This window comes from Zosterops lateralis (assembly GCF_965231275.1).
Source record: "Zosterops lateralis genome assembly, chromosome: 2".
Classification (NCBI taxonomy): Eukaryota; Metazoa; Chordata; class Aves; order Passeriformes; family Zosteropidae; genus Zosterops; species Zosterops lateralis.
In genome coordinates, this window is record NC_139763.1 from 84,306,738 (window position 1) to 84,330,190 (window position 23,453).

Consider the following 23,453-nt stretch of genomic DNA (forward strand, 5'->3'; position numbering starts at 1 on the left):
GTCTCGTTTTGCTCATTAGCTAAAGACAAAGGATCAAGTTACTTCGTGCTTGATCCATTTTCTTCTGGGTTAGTGATCTGAACTGGCTCATTGAGAGTGTTTTGAAAAGCAAAGCCCATGGAAGAGCAATGGTGGAAAACCAGAATTAGGAACATGAAGAAGGTTTGGAAAGGCGGGTGGGTGAGATATCCTTCCTTTAGTATCACTGAGCTGTCAGATCAACTCAGCTGTCTTGTCTTCTGATTCAGATACATCTTCCATTTTTATGCAGGTTGTTAGCTCTAGCAGATGGATAACGTATGTAAGTTTTATCCATATCATCTTGAACTTCTGCAGCAAGATTTAAATGTGTGAGCTGTTCCTTGCTTTCAGAGTATGAGTCAGCCAAAGGTTTGACCCATGAATCTTTGAAAAGTGAGAAGGGGAAAAGACTGCAGCCTTTTCTGGCTGTTGCACTCCCAATTACACAAAAGGGATGCTATGGCTTTCCGTGTGGATGCTTTTCCAATTAGTTTCTAATGTTGCTGTTTTCATAAGGCAAAAACTATGGTAGCTGTCAGACTTAAAAACTCAACTGGTGTTCTGAAAATCCAGCCATGTTTTCAGACTCTTAATAAAAATCCAGTCAAACAGCCTCTGTAATTGGGGATGGACTGACAGGGTGATTGACAATACATGGAGCAGAACAGAATCCACCTCAGTTGCCATGGCTATGTTTTGAGCTAACACAATTTTAAAAGTTACTTTTTTCCAGTTCATTCAGTAGTTCTGATCTGTAGACACATAAAAAACCAGTTAGTAACAATAATGAGAAGCACTTTTTATAGAGCAGATCCTGGTGTCAGGTAACTCAGCTGTGGGGTTATCTTTGCACAGAGGTAAAATAACTGCTACCTAAGGCAGTGTAGTCTCAGGGCAGGACAAAGGCCAGGGCCCCTCTGTTTGTGCAGGAGCTCTAAAAAGCCAGACTCAGATGCTTTACTGAGTAACAGGAGAGATTGGAAGAAAACAGGTATTGCCTGGGCAAGGGCAAAATACCTCTCCATGCTCTCTGTGTCAGTGGGAACAAGAAGCTTGTTATCCAGGTCTCTACTCCTTGATGTCTGCCCACTAGCTCACTATTCCATATATCCTCACCTCCCACAGCCCCTTCATCTTTAAGATGGCAAAATTAAGGGCAACCCACACAGTTAGAAATCCTGAGCTAATTCTAAGACCACTATCTCTTACATTCTTTCTTACATATAATCTACTCCCTACTCTTGGAGACAAAAGTTCTCAGCTATCTGGAGGAGCTGGTTGCCAAAATCACCACCAGAAGAAGGCAGAAAGAATGCAGACTACATGAAGCATATCAAGGAAGAAAGATACTAGGGGAGATATCTTGCTGGACCTGCCACAAACAAAAGTGAGCTGGTCAAAGATCTGGGTGCAGCAAACACAAAACTGTAGAGTTGAAAATCTTGAAAGAAATGAGCAAGGCAAGTAGTAGAATCATAACCCTGGACTTCAGGAAAGCAGGTTTTGCCTACTTGGGAATCTTTCTGGCAGGATCCAATTGGTATGGGGCTCAGGACAGCTGGTTGATCTTCAAGGAGAAGCTCCCCTAATAAATAAAGAGCAGTCCATTCCAATGTGCAGAAAACCAAGCAAGCATGGCAGGAGAACAGCACGGATGTATAACGGACTCACAGCTGAGCTCCTACACTAAAAGGATGTGCATGGAAAGTGGAAGCACAGATGGATTGCCCAAGAAGAATACAGAGACATTGCTTCAGTGTGTAGGGCTGGTGTTAGGAAAGACAAAGCTCATCTGGGAGATGAAACCAGGCAGAGAGGGAAAGGTTACCAGGAAAGGCTTCTGTAGGTACGGTGGCAGCAAGAGGAAGGCTGAGGTACATACGGATCTGCTGCTCCATGGGCAGACATAGTCACAAAGGACATGGAAAACACAAAGGACACAAACTGAAGCATGCAAATATCTGACTAATTACAACTTTAAAAAAAAAGATTACCATGAGGGTAATTAAACACTGAACACAGAAGACCACAGTGGCTGCAAAATATCTTGCATTGAAGGAATTTGTAACTGGGCTCAATGAGGCCTTGAGAAACTGGCTTTAACTGACCCTACTTTGAGCAGGAGTTAGAGATGATGAGCTGTGGAGATTCCTGCCAACCTCCACAATCCCATGATTCTGTGAAGAAGCTTGCCTGGTAGAGAATGAATGAAAAGGGTGAGACTGATTTACTTTCAACCCATATATATAGGAAGTATTTCAATGTCCCTGAATAATCCAGAAATATTGTGGTATGTTTTTAAAAAAAACCACACCAAACCAGCCTATCTATTAAGACCCCATGTCTTTGATGCATTCCAGAGGTTTTTTTGACATTTATTATTGCAATCCTATGAGAACTCGTATTTGGCAGAATCTTTGCATATATATTAAATCCAGCCTCCTAAGTACTCATCATGTGTTTTTAAAACACCATTAAATCACTACTTAAAACTGACTGCAGATTTTTTTAAAAAAATATTGTTCTCTGTTTTCCTCTGTATACTATATCAAGGGCCATATTACTTCTTAGTTAATATGTGTATGGTATTTGCATAGCAGTATTATGCTAATTAAACAAATAATGAACTATAATATATTTTTTCATAGTACCCCCCTGGGATATAAGAAATGCTTCTCCCATAGCACTGTTGAGAAACTGAGGCAGAGAAAAGCATGGAGGCTTTCCAAAGAGAATCTCAGCAGAGCACAAATTGAGCAGAGCAACTTCCCTGAACTTCCAAGCTTGTGTTTAAGCACACAACTAATTCTTTAAATAGAAGCTAGATGAAATGTACGATGACATTTGGAAACTGAGCTCCCCTGGTACACCAGTCTTTCATGTCTTCTAAGAAAACAAAAGAAAAGCAAGTGGTTTAGACTAAGAAGTGTCTCCAGAGGGAAGCAGAGCTATCACCTTGAGAAGGAAGTTCCCCAGCATCTAGAAGACAGGAGAAGGCATAGGCCTGCCAGGACACAGCAGTTTGTAAGGGAGATGAACTGATTGATTCTGGGAGCGGGTGAGGAACCTTTCTGACTGCTGGCCATGAAGCACAGGCTGGCTGAGGCTTCCACTTTCCTCCTGAGCTGGTGAAATGTGGTGGAGTTGAAGGTGCAGCTCAGCTGGCCATCTGGAGCACGTCAGCTGACAGCTGCAGGACAAAGGGGAGCTGTCTTCTCCCCAGCAGCTCAAGGGCACCCATAGGGAGAAGTTAAAAATTCTCTCTGCTGAAAGCTTTGTGCCTGCCCTTCTTTCAACAAATCTGCAGCACAGGCGTGATTTAGTCTTAATTACAAGACACCAGTCTAAAAAAAAAATCCTGCTGTATTTTAGAAATAAGCCTGTAGATTTTCCCACAAACACCTTTGTCAAAACCTCAATCTTACAGCACAGACCTTTGCAGGGGGTTTACCTGTAAACTACCACCTATTGTTGTATGTTGTGTAATGCTTCATTGGAGCCTACAGTTCTGAACAGGGACTGTTTATTGCTAAAAACACTGTAGTACATGCACCATTTGAAGTATATCTCTTTCTCTTTATCTCTGAAGTTCATGCGAGATTAAATTTTATATACAAGGCACGGCTGACTTCTGTCACTGCCCTCAAAGCTTTTTTGAGACTGGAATGTCTCCCTCAGGGAGAAAAGACTTGTTTCTGCCTCTACAAGGAATAGCAGATAAGATGCTGTGCCCGTGGGCAGATTACTTTTCCGCTTTGCTAAAAGCTTTTTTTTTTTTTTAATATATTTTATTTTTTACTGTTCATAATTATTATGACTCTGGGACCTGAGGTTTAGGAATAAATAAATAAATAAATAAATAAATAAACAAAAGCCTGGCAACTGCAGTGATTTAATTGATACTGCAGAAGGAGCTTGCCAGGGAGTACAGGAGCTTATCCGGAAACAGCATTTGCAGACTGAAGGACTTTTGTGGAGTAAGAGAACATTAACACTGCCCCCCGCGGCCACACCAAACCCTTTGGGCACAAGAGAAGCCGGGCTGAGGGGCCGGTAACACCCCGGCCCAAGGGGCTGTTTGTGTCCCATCACCGCCTGATCGGGCACAGGCAGCGCTGGGCTGGTGCCACAACGCTGCCAACACGGCGGGTCATTCCCGGCTGAGCCCCCCAGGACGGCGGGCAGCCCCTGAGCGCTTTTCCCGAGGCGGGCAGGGCGCTTTTCCAGCGGCGGGAAAGGCGCTCCTGGGCCCCGGCCCGGGCAGCGGGGCCGCTTTACGGCACAGCCGTTCCCACCCCGCCGTCCGCGCTTTGCGGCTGCGTGTCGGCGGGTGGGGGGCGGGGAAGATGTCTGAGCGGGGAGAAGCCCCGGCGGCGGCGGCGGCGGCACCGGCGGGAGAGATGCCGGCCAAGAAGCAGAAGCTGAGCAGCGACGAGAACAGTAACCCCGGGGACCTGTCCGGCGACGAGAACGTGAGGCCGGGCGAGGGGGGGGCGGTGTGAAGGGGGGGGGGGGGGGGCTGGTGTGGCGGGAGCGCGCGCGCGCGGCGGGCACGGGGCCTCGCGCCGGGGGCGGGCGGGAGCGCGGGGGGGAGGGGAGGGGGCGCCGTGAGGGGACAGCGCCCACCGGAGACCCTCGGGGTGTCCCGGGCGGGAGAGCGGATGAGGGGCCAGGGCGAGAACGGGAGTCTCGGCCCGCCCGTCCCGTCCGGTCTGGTCCCGGTGGCCGCGGGAGGGAGGCCCCGGTGGGAGAGACCGGGGAGGGTCCGGAGGAGAAACTCCCGCTTGGCCTCCACGTGGGGAAGGTGGATTTGAGGCCCAGGCTGCGAGCGGGCTCTGTCTCCAACTTTGGTTCAAAACGTCAGGCCTTTTTTTAAGTTTTATTTTTCCTGCAAAGCGGCAGCGTTTCCCCACTTTCTTGCAGTTTTGAGTCGTGCATCTTCATTGTCACATTGCGGAGTAACATGTAGCACAGGTTTATGTGTGCAGCCTCTTGGAGAATGAGGAGTAGGAGATGGTGCTTGTAAACTGCTGTCAGCGGAAGGCAGTGGGGATGGGGTCTGTAATCTCTGAGTTAGGTGAAACTCTAGTGTTCAGAGCAAAGGTAATTGATGTAGAATAACTTTATACCTGAAAGGTAAACTTAATCTAAGGTACCGAGCAGTCACTTGTAGTCACACAGTTACTGCTGTGGAGGGGGGTTGTGTAGTTACTGTGTTTGTGTTTTATGGTGTGTGGAGGGTTTTTCTGCACTTACCCAGCAAGTGAGGGATCAGGACCACGTTCCCCACAAACTTTGGAAGTGGTGCTCGTGAAGTGACAGGCAGGTTTGAGCAGTTTGTTCCACACCACTGCTCTTGGTTTTTTTTTCATTGCTCAGCAGCAATTGTAGTTTAAACCGGGTGTAATTTGGCGACAGACGTTCAGGCTTAATTTGCTGTCAGTTGTAGGCTATCACTGACTATGGAATGGGTTGTCCAGAGATGTGGATGCCCCATCCCTGGAGGTGTTTAAAGCCAGGCTGGGTGTGGCTCTACACAACTTGGTGTAGTGAAAGGTGTCCTTGCCCATGGCAGTGGCTTAGACTGGATGATCTTCAAGGTCCCTTCCAACACAGACCACTCTGTGATTATATGATTCTCTGATCTGGGTTGCCTCGGTGGTGAAGGGATTCCTTTTTCAAGAGTTTGTTACTGGACTCCCCTACTCCTGCAAGTTGGGGGATTCTGTTTAAACATCGACATAATGGTGTTGACTGGGGGAAAGGGTGTGTTTTGCTGCACAGGTGTCCTGCGTGCACCTTTGTTGGTTATGTGGTAGTTGCAGATACCTGGAGTAGTTGCGCCACTCCAGCTGCCCAGTGTTCTCACAGACAGTGTCTGTCTAGTCCAGAGAAAACTTCAGTCTTGTCCAGTATTAAAATTCTGGCAGGTGAGCTTGGGAGAGGAGAATTCGGCCAACTCTGATGTTTTTTTCGGGTAAAGGAGAAGAAACAGGAAAACTTAAAAATTGTTAAACTTGGTTATGAATATTAGTGGAGGGTTGGCTCTTTTATGGGTCCGACATGAAGGGAATGACTCCAGATTTGGGCAGCACACTTATGGGCTTGTGTGGTATCTTCCCTCCTTTTTGTCCTCTGAATATCCTGTTTCTCAGAGTTGTTGGGCAAACAAAGACTAGTACACCTCTACAGGCTTCTGATAATTCAGACAGGAAAGTGGGACAAAGAATAAAGGCTTGGCGGGAATTGGTGTATTAATGTTTATAGTTGACCTCGTTCCATATTCCTAGTGGAGTTCCTAAATGCAGATTTGTGAATCTCCTCCAGGGACAGGCTGTTGTCTGCCTCTGTCTCCCTTAGTTCAGCTCTAGAAATTACCAGACCTGGGATGAGTTGTTTTCCCCCCAGCAGTCTGATGGAAAGTGAATGGACTATCTTGCCAGAAAAAATGGGAAAAGTTGATTTTTAACAAGCTGAATGTACTCATATGGAAGCACAGGGTTGACAGGTGAAGGTGAGCTGCTCTGTGATGGGTGATGCAGGGAAATGTCCTTTTAAACAGTGCCCTGCAGTCAGGCCACATGTGAAATTCTGATGTTTGTCCAAAGGCAAATTGAAATTTCTTAGTGATTGGATGGGGTGTTTTGTGTGTTCCTTTTTTTTATTTTTTTTTCAATTTTCCCCATTCTTATCTTATGCTAATGGTTGGAGGGCCAGTTGAATTAGTTAGCTGATCAGAATTTCCCTTTTAGTGGAAACAAGTAGGTATCTGTGGGAAAGAGCAGGAGGGAGAGATGGGGGTTTGTCTTCCGATGTCGCTGACCCGCTGCAGAGCCGTGCTGTGAGCAGTGCTGCTGCTGAGGGTGTGCAGGAGCCTCAGAATGGCTGGTCCTTGGTAAGGTCAAGCCTCATGTTTTTACACAAACAACTCTTCTTCAGGACTTGAGAAGTGCTCATTTCGTCTGGATCAAAGATGTTTTCTAGGAGAAGCAGCTGCTTTGTCTCTAGACATTTTCTTAAGAGCGGCTACCAGTATTCTGAAGAAATGTCACTGGATCACAGTTCATATTTCTCCCTCTTGTGTTAGTCCTCATGCGATTCATGTTCTGTTTCGAGAGAGGAATGCTATTATGCTGGCATTAGATTTAAATACATGAATCTAAATAACACCGAGTCCTGGGAGATCTGTTCTTATGAATGACAAGAAAAAGTGAAAAGGCCAAGTGCTGCAAGATGAATTGAATTTATCCAGCAGTTAACGACCTCTTTGTGACATTCTATATAATTTCCGATGTTTTCAGGATGATGCCGTCAGTATTGAAAGCGGGACTAACACGGAACGCCCTGATACGCCAACAAACACTCCTAATGCACCAGGAAGGAAAAGCTGGGGGAAAGGAAAATGGAAGTCAAAGAAGTGCAAATATTCCTTCAAATGTGTAAATAGCCTAAAGGTAGGTATGTGTGAGCTTCAGGGAATGCTGGGCACCACTTACTGGCAGCAGTGTTAATGTTGGCTGTGAGACAGCGTCAAGCTAGATACTCTTAAATATCTTTAAATAATTATGTTCCCTGCTGATTTGAAGCAATTACCTTTCTTACTTGGAATAGCCAAAGTTTTGAAGAAAAAGGATACTTTGGAGTAGGAGACAGTAGGTAGTGCTGCAATTAACCCTGTTTTTGTACAGTTTGCAAAGTTTTGTGTGATGCTGTGTATTTCGTTGAAGCTGTGGATGCTAGAGATAAATATGAGAAGTCGGATAAACAAATTGAACTGAAAAAAAAACCTGTGACAACCCCATGCAAAGCACAGATCTGCACAGATTTCTCTATGTGTTGAAAAAAAACAAAAAACCCCAAACAAATCAACCCAACAATCTTAAAGTAGCTTTTTCCTCACGCATAACCAGATCAGGTATTTTCTGTCCTCTGGCAGCATCATAACTACTATGCAGTGCAATTTGGTTAATTTATTGTGAGTGTTGGGTTATGTGTTAGCACCTGATTTAAGCAGTATGTATCTTCCCATATAACACCTGATGGTTTTAAGAGATGTGAATTCATGGTCATTACTCCCTGTTCTGCTGTTTTAGCATAGTGCTTTTTTCTTCCGCACTGGTGACAGACTGTGGTGGACTGAATGAGTTTTCTCATTCATGACTTTTTTTACTCTGTCAGGATGTTCTTCTTTTTCTCATTCCTTAGCCTCGTGTGGGATAGTTACATGGCAAAAGCTGTAAATAAGCCTTATGATTTGATTTGTATAAGATTTCTAAATTATGGATGATTGTATCTGGAACAAGATGGGAGTAATGGCAAACTCTTTGAGAATGTGTGTAGCTCAGTAGTGGATATTCTCTGCAGAATTGCTCTAAGAGTATTTTTTCCTTCCCCCACGCTTAACTGTGGAGCTGTGCTGATGTAGCTTTTTCTGAACTTTGTCTTCAGGCTGCCTTAGTGAAACACTGGGGTACCTGAGTGGGCAGGGATAAAAGGTTTGGAGCACAGAAACCTTCTAAATGAGTTTTGTCACTGGAGAAATTGTGATACGAAGTTACACTGACAAAAGTAGCTGGGAAACAAATTGATCTTATTGTGTTCTTGAAGTATAAAAATTATCTCCAGGCCTTTGAGGGTGTGGGAGGAAGGGAAGTTGTTTCATTTCACCAAGGTAGGCAGCAGTTCCTGTGATGCGCGTGAATCGCCCCCGCGGATGGTGCTATTTGTGGCTTCAAGTCATACTTCAAACACTGACACAGCCCTTTGGACACCCAAACTTTTAGCAACTTCTGTGCTTTGTTACTCATACTCGTTTTCTGTCTGCTGAAAGAAGGGGTTAGTACTTTCCAAGTGTTTTCTGGGAAAACAAAACGTTCCTCACCCCGGTGTCAATCCAGACCCCACTGTAGGGTGATCCAAAAGACTGAGCTATGAAACTAAGCCATCCCTGACTTCTTTGGATTTGGAGCAGGGCCTGGGAACAGATTCCTGTGCAAGTGGAATCAAGCTGTGAGGGAGTAAATGTAGCATTTCAATTAAGTGGGGTATTTTTATTAGCTTTTTCCCCTATTTCTCTTTGCTCTGAAATTAGTGGTAATAATAAGAGATGTGCATGTCAAGACAAAGACCAGGTAGCAGCCAAATTTGATTTTTTACTTCATGGTTGAGGAAGCCTCTTTTCTTTTCCTTTTCTTCCATACTAACTTTGCAGGTACTCTTGAGAAAACTAATGATTGAATGTTGTATGTGGTTTTAGAAAGACACTTGTGACTCTTTGAGTACCATGTCATATACCCCCTAGTTGATATATTTTTGAACTAGGCTGTAAGATGCAGGTATTGAAGTTAGTGAAGGGTCAACATGATTTAAAGATCATAGAAATTAATATTCTTTAGGGATGTATAAATTACATGGTTTTCCACTTTTGTACTTTTGGTTTTCCCCTCTTATTTTATTTTTTTACTTTTTTCCTTGGGGAAACAAAGAAATATGGCCATTACTGTCTGCTTTGAGTGTTAAACGGTTATGACTCAGCCTGAAAAACTTAGTGCTTGCTAAATATGCTTTTTAAACACTACTTTGGGAGTTATTTTGGATGAAATTTAAGCATCAGGAAAACAAAAATACAACTTGGAAAATGACAGGAAATAAAAAAGCTGCCTTTTTGCTTTTTGGAGTAGTAAGTTACTTCTAAGATGTACTGAAAAATCTTTGCTTTCTGTGGGCTGAATGGAAATAGGGTTTATAAATGAGCATACACAGCTAACACAGCCAGCACAGTTGCACATCCTCATATATCCATATGAGTTTTGCTGATAGATCTTTTAGCAGAAAACCATGTATATTTTGCTTTGTTATGCACCCTTTAAAGCAATGCAATTACTTTAAAGGGTGCAATTACCCTTTACTTCTGCTTAGAGTGTGTGCTTAAGTTGTAACTAAGTAGCCTGGTATTGTCCCAGCTTCTACTTGCTGTCCCATGACCTGGGAACTGGTATTCAGTGCCATGCAGAGTTCTGGCTTGTGGATGTGTAATGGAGACTAAATGTAACTAAAGCCACTGCCCATAATGGCTCACTTCCCCTTCTGGGAACTGGAAATGCACGTGTGGGTTGTTGGTTCCCCACTGGCAGTGTGGGTGACACAGAATAAAAGGCATTCATGCAGGTGATTATTTTTGGCAGAGTATTGACTTCACTGCTTTCTGTCTAAAACCAGGTCTAATGTTACTTTTTGATTGAGCCCAGGTTGGCGTTGTGCGAGTAAGGCTCACCATTGATTGTTTCTTTATTTGCTTTTGTAGCAGTAGGTCTGTTTTCTTCTCTGCCTTCTTTCTCTAGTGCACGAAGAACTTGGGTACTTTGAGTTTCGTGCCCTTTATTCATAGCAGGGACAAGATGGCATTTCACAATTGTACTTTGGACGGGTATCTGGGTCACCTCTGTCTGTACAAACCAGTGTCAGATTTGTGTCACATACTTGGCGTCTGAGCACAGCCGTCGTGTTCGGCACCTAGCAGTACAATGTTTTGGAAAACTTCCTTCATTGTTTAGCACTTGGGACAAAAATTAGAGCAGACAAGTATTTTTGGAATAGCTGTGTGCTGTCTCTGACCACTGGGGATGTTGGGAGTTTAAACAGGAGCAGAGCTTCTGCAGATACCCTGGTATCTTCCTGCAGGAGCCTCTGCCTGGCTGCTTCATCCATCAAACACCAGCAAAACTGTAATATGTACAGTCAGGCTCCTGGAGATTGTGGCACTTGGTGTGAGAAATGTAGTGTGGGTGAAATAAGTAGACCAAAGACATTTGTCTTGCAGAGTAATTTTTTCCAGGGAAATAGGTTTTCTTTGAAAAAGCTTGCAAAATGCTTTAGGTATGTACTCAAATATAAAAATATGGACACAGTGTAGCACTCTGTTATATATCTTTACTTATCACCTTAGTCTGGGTCCTACCTAGAAAATCAGAAACTTATTGCAGCTTATGCTGGAAAAATAGCCTATCTTGAGGGCAAAAAGCATACTGCTTTTCACTATCTGTATTTTGTTAAATTCATCAGAAACAGGGCATATGACAGAGAACCAGGTTGTTCCAGCAAAACAAATGCAAAACCTGCTAATATGTCTCTGTAAGAAAGCAGTGGGAATCCATGGATTTTACCTTTTTTATCTTCATGTGATAAGTCAGAAGCGCTCACTATTCAGCAGCAGGAACTCCTTCAAAAATTTGAAACCAAGTTATGATTAGTGGAAAAACTATTAAGTGTTCTGAATTTGATCTCTCAGCCATTCTCTTCAAGACTTAGATACACTCAAAAATTAAGGCTACCAAGTGAAATTAATAAATTTATTGCTGCAAAGTAAAATTAATAAATGTATTGCACACAAAACATCATGGCCACGTGTATGCAATTTTATGGCTTACAGTTTTCCTCATTCTTCATTTCTAGTTCAATTGTAATGTTTTACAGATACTGAAGACCTCCTTTTACCTTCTGTCCTGGAGTTACTAATAACCTTGCTACTTTTCCCTTTCCTAATATTCTATACCCATCATCTCATAAAGCCATTAGTTTGGTCTTTGGTGTTATGATGGGTTATACATTGAGTTAAACTTTGAACAATTCTTTTTAATCTATATTCAGCTTTGAAAGTTGCTACCTCTCTTAAGAATTGCAGGAGGGCCTTCATCTCTGAAAGATTTTCTGCTTTCTCTTTCTAGCTCTTCTAATTATTTCTGTTAATAACAGATACTGCCTTTCTCAGTAAATAATGCTATTTAAAATTTTTCCAGACTTCCTTTACTTTTGTTTTTCTAAGGAGTGTTAGACTCCCTACTCACACCCCCTCCTCGAATTTATTCTTTGGTTTTGGGTAGGCCAGAGCTGCCAGGGCTGGTACTTGTCGTGTTGTCTCTGAAGTGCTGCCATTTGAAGGCTGCTGAACAGCCATCATGAGACACTTCCTTCCTGCCTGCACTGTCCCAGACAGTCCCCTGTGGGGAGGCACTTCAATGAACATTATTCTTGCTGAAAACATCCTGTCAGGACAGGCCAAAATACTGTTATCAATTATTAACAAGCACCACCATATTCATCACAATTCATAAACATACCTGCTTTTTTTTTTTTTTTTTTTTTTTTTTTTTAAATCTCAAACTGATGTAAGTTGTATAAACATAGTACTTGGCATTTCTCTGGTAACTGTTTTTAAAGGCATCTGAAAACATTTTGTAGACATGAACTTTGTAGCAGTATTGTGACATGCTGGAGAGAGTTCCTTGTGTCTGTGACAAAGTTACAAGACCTAACTGTAATGTAATAGTTAAATGTTGCCCTTCTCCATTCTTATACCAATATAATTCTTCTCTGTCTTGGTAATTCTTCCCTGTGAAGTTGGTTGCAAATCCTTGTGTATAAGTAATTAGGATAGAAAATGCATCTAGGTATGACCTTGGATGCAGAGGTTGCCTTATTGAAGATTGTGAAATGAAGTAGTAGAGCTGCAAATACAACTTGGGAGTTCAGCCAGCTTCTAGGCATAACTGAGACAACAATTCTTCCTCTTTACTTTTTAAAAGCTTAGTGGAGAAAGAAAAGGGTGGGGTGTGTTTGTCAGAATATTCCTTTAACCTCACTTTAAGACAGCCAAGTTAAAAAGTTACAAGTGAAGTTACAAAACTATGATTGTTTACCGTTCACTATCTAAAATTATACTGGCTGTGAACCCATTAGTTTGAGGAGGGAAACTTGTCAATTAAACTGTTGAATTTCACAGCAATGATATACCTGTGGGTTTTGTTGGGTTTTTTATCTCTAACCTTACTTTATGCCTGTAGGAGGACCATGGCCAGCCTCTGTTTGGAGTCCAGTTTAACTGGCACAGTAAAGAAGGTGATCCTCTTGTTTTTGCCACTGTGGGCAGCAACAGAGTGAGTAATGTGTTTTTCATCATACGCCCTTCTGTGTGGTTCTGCATGCATTCCTGTTTTCAAGCAATCCCTTTACCTGTGTTTGGTGTGGACACACAATACTTAATGTAAACAGATGTATTTTTAACATGTGTAGCATCTGTTATCTGGGAGAGCTGCATCCTTTGGATTGTTCTATGAAGTCATGTTAATTATTTGGTAATTAGGCTATTTAATAAAGAAAAAAGTCCTTCAGTAAATGTGCATGTGGGATAAGGAGGAGAGGTGCATAAATGTATCTTCTCAACAAAATGACTCTTCATAAATGTTATTATTTTCTAAAGGTCACATAGTCATATATACAGGATGAGAACCGTCTGCAGTGATGCCAGCCAGCCAGCTCAGTAGCTAAATTAATGGCCTGTGAATTTACAGACTTCCTCTGAACAAGGATCAATGTCATTTCAGTCTCGAAAATAACCCCTCAGAAACATGTTTTGTGCAAATGTTTAGAATAAATAAGAAGTGTTTAATTTCTAGGTTTGTTCTGCCTGGCAAGTCACCAGAAACACTAAACTGAGTTTAAGCAAGGTTTCAATGACTCATTACAAGACCAGGTCATGTTAGAGATGACTGCAGTAATTAATTCCAACAAGGGTTTATCTTATTAAGGCAATTAAAATGATAGACTTCAATATCTGGGAAGGACAGCTGACAAGTCCTGGAATGGTGCTTTACTGAAACTGCTGTAGGCATTCTTTTATCAAACCATTTCCACCTGTTAAACAAATGGATGATGGATGAAATCTAAACCATAGAGACACTCTGCCTCTCCCCATCAGACAGTCAATAGATGGGTGCATACGATTTCCTTTTGAAATGTCACACCTAAGCAGCAGTCTCTCCCACTTATTTCTGTTTTTTTTTTTTTCTCCAGGTTACTTTATATGAATGTCATTCCCAAGGAGAAATCCGTCTGTTGCAGTCTTACGTGGATGCTGATGTATCCTTCAAGTTAAATACCCACGTGTTTGCTTCTTCTTTATGAAAAATCAAGAGGCTTGTACAAAAAAGCATGGAAATGTTTTGTCTGTGATTTAATTCTTTGCTCATGTGGTACATTCTTTATGTTAGGTCCAAGTCTTGCCTGTTTCCCACATCCGAGAATTCCTCCTGTTGAAAAAATGTTAAAAACGCAGACTCAGGGACCAGACTGTATTAAAATATTTGAAAACTGATTTTCCGTCAGTTTAATCTTCCCAACACTAATATTTGTGTAATGTTTCCCTGCTTTACAGTGGTCTCAGTTCCCCTGTGAATTGGAACTGTCTTTAAAGCCTAAGAATTGCATTTCATGCTCTGAAGCATTAATAATTAGTGTTGATCATTTGCAATACACAAGTCATTAACTTGTGAACTCGGTCGTGATTCATTATTCCCAATCAAAGGTGATGCCATGAAAGAGAAGGTCTTTCTTGTATGTTATGGAACAGAAGTGAGGAAATCAACATCTGTAGAAAAGGTGATGTTGCTGGTGATGTTTGCAGGTGTATAACTAAGTATATATTTTTTCTTATGAGGTCCACCAGGCACTTGGATAAAATAGCAACAGGTCTATTTAAAATAAAATGTAGTTTAAAAAAAAGAAAAAAAAATTCCCGTTTGTTCTGTGATCCTTAACTTAAGGCATTGTAGGCAGATGAAAATTTCTATACCTGTGCATGGACATATGATAGCAATACAAGCCATCCTCTTCTGGCTGTGGCAGGATCCAGGGGTATTATTAGGATAATTAATCCTATTACAATGCAGTGCATAAAGGTGAGTGTTCAGAACTTTGAGATACAGCTTGTGTTTCAGTAAGGCATCACACTTTTTTCTGCTAAGTACATGTAAACACGAGGGGAAATGGTAACTTTGTCTCTTAATTCTGTCCCAGCACTACGTGGGCCATGGAAATGCAATCAATGAACTGAAATTCCACCCAAGAGATCCAAATCTTCTTTTATCTGTAAGCAAAGGTGAGGAAAAACCTCTGTTGTTTTTATATAAATGAGGACACTTTGGATTGGAGTTTGGTCTTGAATATGGCCAAAAACTTTCATGATTTTTTTTAATGAATGGCACTGAACAAGTTCATCTTGAAAGTTGAGAGCAAATCATGCATTTACATGATTATATATTTTATACTTACTTAATCCATGACCTACAACCATAACTAGCTATGGTGCAAAGGGATTGTGAATAGTGCTGCTTTTTAGGAAAGAAGAATCATGAGCCTTGGGTTTGCTTTTTACTTTCTGGCAGTTGAATTACATTTTTTTCAGTTGTTGTATCACGTTGCCATCTAGTGGGGACGTCTTAGTGTTACAGACAGCATTCACCATCATGCTCATGGGGAAGGACTTGGATTGTCTGTTGCTTGGGAACTTTGATGGGACTTTGTGTAAAAAGCATATTAGTGAAGGGTGTTTTTGGTATAGTGGGCTTGTCCAGAAAGTTCTAACAGTCACAATTTCCTAATCTTGACTGTTTTGTTAAGTAAGGGAGTGATCTGCCACAAGGAGCTAGCCTTCGGGAATGCTTGAGTTGGAAACATTCACTTGAGGGGACTTTTGCCTTTAGTATATTTGGACTTACTGATGAAGCTACATGAGAACAGGAGTTGGGAAACTTTTTGATGCTTGCAATGGTCAAGTTGGTGCTATGGGTCTGTAAACATCCAGTTTCTGTGTATTTTGTAGGTTTTCTTTGTAATGATGTTTTGACATCAGCTGTAGTACTGCAAGTTCTAATGTGAATCTCTGGACCAGGTGCTGTTAGTGAGGCAGGAGAATGTTTGGGCTGTTAGAACTGCTTGGCTGGGAGATGAATAAAAAAAGAGGAAAATATTTGGGACTGCATGGCCACCTATGTCCCTTCTGGGATTTTGGGTGTTGCTGTAATTCAGTGCAGTGTACTTGTGGAATCCAAAAAGGAAATACACTAGAGATTCCCATTACCAAATGGGAGATACACTAGAGGTTCTTCATTAGAAATTGTTAAAATTTTCTTTAAATAAGTGGATTAGTCTGATTGACTTTGGAAGACATATTGTTATGGTAACAGTTTTTCCCTTCCTTACTGGCTGTGATTCATAAACAATAATGTTCTAAAGGTTAAAAAACGGAAGATCGCAATTTTTCTGAATGTTGATGTTAGAATGGCAGAAAGGAATTCTAACATTTTTTGACACATAAAATTGTTTTTATGACTGACTAAAAGCATATTTGTCTGAGATCAGACTTTTCTTTGCTTTTTGGATGATCTAAAGATCCAAGAGTGTTCTTGCTAGAAACTGTCTCTAGGGGATTGGGTGGGCACACTTTTTCAATTACAGAATTACTTTTAACAGTAAGTTAGTTATAATAGTAATTTTAGTTAATGCAGTTCTGTTATTTCTAACAGGAGAAGAAGAATTAAGTGCTTTTTTTGATGTTGACCTAAACACCTGTTACTCAAAGTGATTAAGCTGAAATATATTACTCAAATGTACATATAAAAAGCAGCATGTAATTCTATTTGTTCTTTATAGATCATGCATTGAGACTGTGGAACATCCAGACAGACACGCTGGTTGCAATATTTGGAGGAGTAGAAGGGCACAGGGATGAGGTGTTAAGTGCAGTAAGTGGAAGACCGTGGGGCAGTGATTTAGATTTACAAAGGGTAGCAAGCAACTTTTTATCCCTCTTGTGCACTGTCTTGATGTTATAGCTACTTAAAAATAACCACCTGGAAGTGCATAAATACTGTTTTAAGGGGATAGACAACTTTAAATGACAGGTGGTTTAATTGATGTGGCCTCCTCTTACAGACAGGATCTATGTGTTTCAGTAGCTGGTTTTCTTGGGGTGCAGACTAGAAGGGAGCAAAATAGGGCTCAGTGGGGCTAGAAAGAGTAAAAACATTTCATGATGGTCCCACTTTTGAAGTTCTTGAGTTCTCATCAAGTCAAAGCAGCATAAGCAAATAAACCTGGAGAGATGTGGTAGCAAAAGAAAGAAGTTCTTGGAGTTCAGTTGTTTTTCAGTGGCTGTGAACAGACACTGGTACCCAGCAAATATCAACTAGGATAGTTAACTTTTAATATGCTGTTCTTAAGAACTCTTTCCATCCCTGTTGTGTGACCTGCTGTGAAAGGCGAGGGGTGTATCTGTAGGAAACCTGACACTGTATTTATTATTCACCCATGTCATAGCCCTGGAATTCTGCCTAAATTGCTCCTAGGGAACTTAGTGAAGGAGAAGAACTAGTTGTAGAGTCACTGTCTGTCAGTGCTGTTGCATATGTCTCTCTTTCTTGAGAGAGACTAAAGATAATTATTAAGATGCTGTGCTGCTTTGCAGTGAGCCGGATTATGTTCTTAGTGTTTTTCTATTTCTATTGGAAATACTCATTTTTATTGCATGCTCTACACATAAAATGCTGTTTTGGTGGAAACGATGGAATAAAATCTGGGTTAATATAATGCAGCCTAGGATAGGAGTGCTCAAAATTATTTTATATACGTAGGATTATGATCTTCTTGGTGAAAAAATCATGTCCTGTGGGATGGATCACTCTCTAAAACTCTGGAGAATTAATTCCAAGAGAATGATTAATGCTATCAAAGACTCTTATGAGTACAACCCAAATAAAACCAACAGGTATGTGGTCTTCATCTCCCTGTCTGTCTTTGCAACACATGAATACTCCTATCAATGGTCCAGGTTAATTCCTTTCCATATTGGGAGTTTTTGGGGAGTGACCTGGATGTTGTGCTGGGTACTGAATCTCACTGTGTGTCTTATTGATGTTTGCTTCACTGGAATTGTATTGAATTCTGATTCAAAGTCCAGAATTTTTTATTTTTAAATCGTTTTTTGTTTGCTTGACTAGAAAATGTCTAGAATTATTTTAAAGCTTGTATTTAATGCATTTCAAGATGTCAGTATCTCATCTCATCTCAAAATTTCTAGAAGGTAATCAAATCTGTGTAATTAAATTTGGCAAATAATCTTATATTAGGTAGTTAATTATTGTGTATTATGATGTACTGTGTAGTAATTATTGTGTATTGACTTTGGGGTGGGGACAAAACTGTTTACACAGTAATAACTTTTAATTTTCATCATACTCTGATTTGACCTCAGATATGAGTAAATTATCAAGTAAACATAGCAATTAGATACATGATAGATAAATCCTCCTTTATGAAGTTCTTCAACTTTTTGATCTTAACTTCCAGTTAAACCATTGAGAGAATTGAAGAGTCTAAAACACAGTGAACATGTTCAGCAATGAGACTAGCTGTGAAAATACTCTCTCTTTTTTTGGTAATGTTACCAAATATTAAATGATGCTTTTTAGCGTGCTTTTTTATTTTTAAATGATGATTTTTTTTAAAAAAAAGTATGCATTTCTATATAACAATTTAGATGTTGCAGAAGCAGCATCAGGAAGACTGAGCTTTAATTAGTTCTTGAAGTATTTGGTGACAGCTGTTGTATTCAGCATCTGAGGGAGTAGTTTTACTCAGCACTATGTCTGCACAGTCTTTTACATGGGAAACTTAGTTATTTCATTAGGAATGAGGATGAAAACAGGGACAGTTCCTAGTACTATTAAAAACAAGCTGCATACAAAATCTACTTTGTTATAAAACTGTTAAAAAGTTGGGCTTGTTCTTTTGACATCGAAACATGTTAAAACTGGATATTAAAAATTACACTTGTGCTTCTGCATTTATTTTTCTGAACCTCACTTGGCAATTTTCTCCATAGGCCTTTTGTTTCCCAGAAAATTCACTTTCCTGACTTTTCTACAAGAGACATACATAGAAACTATGTTGACTGTGTACGGTGGCTGGGAGACCTAATTCTTTCCAAGGTAATGCTGCAGCTTTTTCAGCTGCATTACATTTATTTGCTGGTCCTGAGGATCCTAAACTTTAGAAATTTTATGAGCATTTGGGTCGTAGGTTAAATTACTATCTTGTGTCAAATGATTTTGTGGAGTGTGCTGTGAATTTTGTCACCTGTCAGCATGTGTGGGTAAGCAGCTTATACTTAAAAAGCAAAAATTTTACTACAGCTGTACTCTGCTACAAGTAAAGGGCTCCTGGCTAACCAGAATCTGTGTGGAACGTATGGAAAGGAAATCTCTAGATAGTGATTAGGGAACCTGCTGCTAAAGAGTGAGATGAGGGTTACCATATCAAGTAACTTTGATTAATGTGTTGTGCCCACTAGTAACATTGGCTTCCAGATATTAAACCAGGCTGTCCAACTGCCTTGATGCCAGCAATTGGTGAGTGCACCGTGCTGTTAGCCAAAGCGATTGGGTAAACAATCCTCAAAATAAAGTAAGTTTAAGCTGTTTATGAAATTGTGTTTGAGCACCTCTGGTTGACTTCATCTGAAGCAGGTGAGGGAGGGCTCCTGCAGTCCCGTTTCCTGGCAAAGCTGTGAAGGGATCAGGTTGCCAGCGATGGACAGTGATTGTTGTTGGTGATCTGCCTGTGATCTAAGGGCAGATTTTTGGTTCTGCTTTCTGTAGTGTTATTGGGGAAGCTCTGAGATTAAATGTTTACTTATAGTTAGACTGATTCTGCAGTATAAATTACAGGTGGTTTTTCTTTTCATTGTTTCACTCCAGTCTTGTGAAAATGCCATTGTTTGCTGGAAGCCTGGCAAGATGGAAGACGATATAGATAAAATCAAGCCCAGCGAGTCAAACGTGACCATTCTTGGGAGATTTGATTATAGCCAGTGTGACATATGGTACATGAGATTTTCAATGGATTTCTGGCAAAAGGTACGTGCCTGACTTGGCTGTATATGAAAGTGTGTAGCTTTTCATTGATTATGTGTTTATGGACATAGGAAGGGTCTTGGTTCATGTCATGTTTGAGAAACAGTGGTTTGCTGTTAGGGGCTTTGTATGAAGCTGCAGGAGCTCCAGATTTTTCGTTCTGGGTTCTGCCTGTGGAAAAAAATTCCACCAAATAAATATTTATTTTCCACCAGAAATATGTTTCTTGATCTCTTCATCCCCTGTCTGCAGATATTGATAAAATGGAAGAAAGGAGGTAAATTATACAGCCTTTCTGACTCCTCCAACAAACTCATTAAGTCATTCATGTTTAAATGTTCACACACAATTTATCAGCTCTAGAGCTTTTATAAAATTCTGACTTTATTCTTTGAGGGAGTACTTTAAAAGTTCTTTATCCTTTGCTTTCTTTTTAAGATGCTTGCTCTGGGCAATCAAGTTGGCAAACTTTATGTTTGGGATTTAGAAATAGAGGATCCACATAAAGCCAAGTAAGTATTTTATTTCGTTTTTGCTAAGACAGGGAGTTGGGGTACTTTTCCTTATCCTTTCCTGATAACTGGAGAAATTCTTTAAGTACTACTTTCCATTATAGCTACTAGGGAAATAAACACAGTGAGCCCCTGAAGGTTAATGTTTATTATATCTCACTGATTTATAATTTATATTACAGTAATGCCAAGAGGCCCCAGTTGGATCATGATGACTACCATGTGTAGATACAGTAAAATGCAATTTATTTCTCACAGAGTTTTCACTAATTGGGTGGAAATTTTGCAAAGCCGTTAGGAGAAGCTGTGCTAGGTGGGTGTAGCACATGACACAGGCGAGGTAGGTGACAGGACAGGAGTAAAAAAAGGAGAGTGTAAAGGTGAGCTATGGGCACAGTGTGGAGGAAACACTCTGGCTTTCCACTTCCTCACCTGTGTTGCCAGGCAATTTCACAGCATGTCTTTTAGATACATATAGAGATACATGTGTATGTGTGTAAACAGACAAATGCAAAAAGACCTGAACACCAAAACAGGCCCCAAACAAACCCACTCCCAAAACCCAGTGTTTATAAAATGGATATACACTGTATATATAAATACTTCATGTATTTTATTTTTATATGCCCAATATATTATACATGTCTTAATATATTTATATATATAATCCATGTAAATATGTATATATGAATACATTAATGTATGAAATTCCTGGAAGTGCTGCAGTCTTTAATCACATGATTCTGATATTTTATTCCTAACCCTGGGAAATAACACTGATTATGAAGTCTTAAATAATGTGATTCAATAAGCATTCAATTTTTGCTTCAATAAAAACTGGGTGGATGAGAAACAACTGTAGGTGAACAGGAAACTGCTTTCTCAAGTCCTCAAAAAAATACACTATGAAGGCCATAATCTCGTGGCCTTCAATTCCTCCTAGGTCACATAAATAAGGGATTGCTGAAACAGTGCTCCATAATGTAATGAGAAGATTTAACATTGCAGCTGAATAATTTTCTTTTTTTCCAGGTGTACAACTCTTACTCATCCTAAATGTGTTGCTGCCATCCGACAGACCAGTTTTAGCAGGGATAGCAGTATCCTTATAGCTGTGTGTGATGATGCCAGTATCTGGCGCTGGGACAGATTACGATAAAAGTCCTTTTTCTTAATTCATAGAAGAAAATATATTTTCAAATTATAATTTAGTCTGGTAACTTGCTAGCCCAGTAGATGCATTTAGTGTAGACTTTCTCGAAGGTTCGGCAGGCTGGAGCTGGACTTAGTGATGTTTACATTCTGTGTATTGTTCTGCTTGGAATTGCTGCTTTTAATAAAAAGAAGTATTTTTGTAAAGTTTTCTGAATTGTCCATTTTAATTATTTCCCACAAGAAGTTTTCCCTTATGGCTTAGGAAATTTCTTTGTGTAGAGCTGTCACATGAATGTACAACAACTTGCTAGAAATTTGGTATATTTATGCTTGCAGTTGTATTTTGTGCCTTTTGAAATCCTAATGAAGCTCTTATTCAGGGACAACACAAAGGAAATGCTACTCTTAAGAATATAATATAACTAATTGTTAAACAATTTCTGAAATATTTTGAAGTAATTCCTGAAGCTAGTTGCAGGTTGAAATTGATTTAATTTTTAGTAATCTCAAATTGAAATTTGCTTCTTACCATATCTGTTAATGATTAGGGAGAAAAAACATTACTGGCTTTGTTTTGTGCATCACATTGTTCTGTTGTTTGAATTCTGACTGTCTAGTTACTGCATTTATCTAAAAGTTAGTTTTTGGAAATATATTTTAATTGCCTCTATTGTCAGTATTCCCAAATAGCCTCCTCAATGTTTTTACTTGTCTTAGGAATAATGAATTCTAAAATCAATCATATTTCATATAGATTTAAAATGTGTACAGTTAATAAAAATGAAAGGGGGAAAATGGATAAGATGGCACAAATTATTAGCAGTGATAATCTGTTTGAAACACTTGTGTTTGTCTTGTCAGCAGGTAGCTGAAATGCTCATGTCTGTGTTAAGAAAATGGTCCAGGACATTTCTCAGTAGCTGTGTGTACCTAAATGAGGAAGAAAGCAAATAACATTTATTGAGGTTGAGCCATTTACATACTTTTTTTCGCTTTCCCTGCCCTTATCCTTCAACATAACATGTTACTCAAGAATGTTTTGAGTTATGATGTAAATACAAGTTCACAGTAATTGTCAATATTATGATACCTTTCTGATCAGTGGATTAAGTAGTCCTGTCTGCTACTGACTTCTTAAGTGCATATCTGACTTTTCATCTTTCAGGATGTTGCTTTTTTCTGTTTGTTTGAGAAGCTTGTAAATGGTCTGGTTAGATACTGTCTGCTCAGTTGGAAGTTACATGACCAAACTAGTTTTGATTTGTGTCCTTGGGAACCTGAAAAAAGTGAAGCCCAGAACTGACAAGCAGTTTGCAAATTTTAATCTGTAATACATAATTGTTTTCCGTTCTTTCTTCTTCCTCTTTTAAATCCTTGTTCTTACCACTGGGGAAGTGCAGTACCAGAGGTCTGGCCAAAAACTAGTATTTAATTGAGCTGGATTTTGGATCTTGCTTTTCTTGCACAAGCCAAATTGCCAGTATGGTCTTTCTTGTGCCCATGAATGTCTGGTCAAGAGGACGTGATCAGGAAGCCAAGTGTAAACCCACAGAGCTGGGCAGAACCATGTAGAAGCCTGAGTACTGGAGGGAGAAAACTGAAATTCCTGCAGAGTTGAACACAGATCAGCTGCAGAGGGAGACAGGTGAGACTGGAGCTTGGGGACAGTTTAACTTCCTGCATCTACAGAACTGCTGGCATAGTGTGAGCCAGTGTTTACACAACAGCAGTGGCCCATAGACCTCATAGATGATTCTGTGGAAAGGATGTGGGGTTGGCAGAGTCTGAACAATATGGGGCTGGGGTGTGTTGGGAGAGCACTCCAGAAAGGCAGTGGGAGTGCTCAGGCTTCCTCAAGGAAAGAGCTTTGATTGAATTAGTTATCCTAAGACCACTTGGGTTGGAGCTGGTGCCATTTAGCCTTTGCAAATGCTTTCCAGTAGCATGGCATTAGACTGCCTTCTATGTTTTCCCATGTCAGGGTTGAGAGTGAAATGGGATACAGAAGCAGTAGGGATTT

General features: G+C 40.4%; 1 protein-coding gene across 1 annotated transcript; it reads left to right on the plus strand.

The window, feature by feature from the left end:
* Positions 1-4,329: 4,329 nt before the first annotated feature.
* On the plus strand, positions 4,330-21,624 carry EED (embryonic ectoderm development). Its single transcript, XM_083854679.1, has 12 exons — positions 4,330-4,493; positions 7,323-7,475; positions 12,861-12,953; positions 13,870-13,935; positions 14,628-14,753; positions 14,872-14,953; positions 16,507-16,598; positions 17,487-17,620; positions 18,737-18,842; positions 19,611-19,769; positions 20,205-20,278; positions 21,311-21,624. Exons 1-12 carry the CDS (start codon positions 4,368-4,370, stop codon positions 21,435-21,437), a joined length of 1,338 nt encoding a protein of 445 aa, XP_083710805.1. The 5' UTR covers positions 4,330-4,367; the 3' UTR covers positions 21,438-21,624.
* The last annotated feature ends 1,829 nt before the right edge of the window (positions 21,625-23,453 follow it).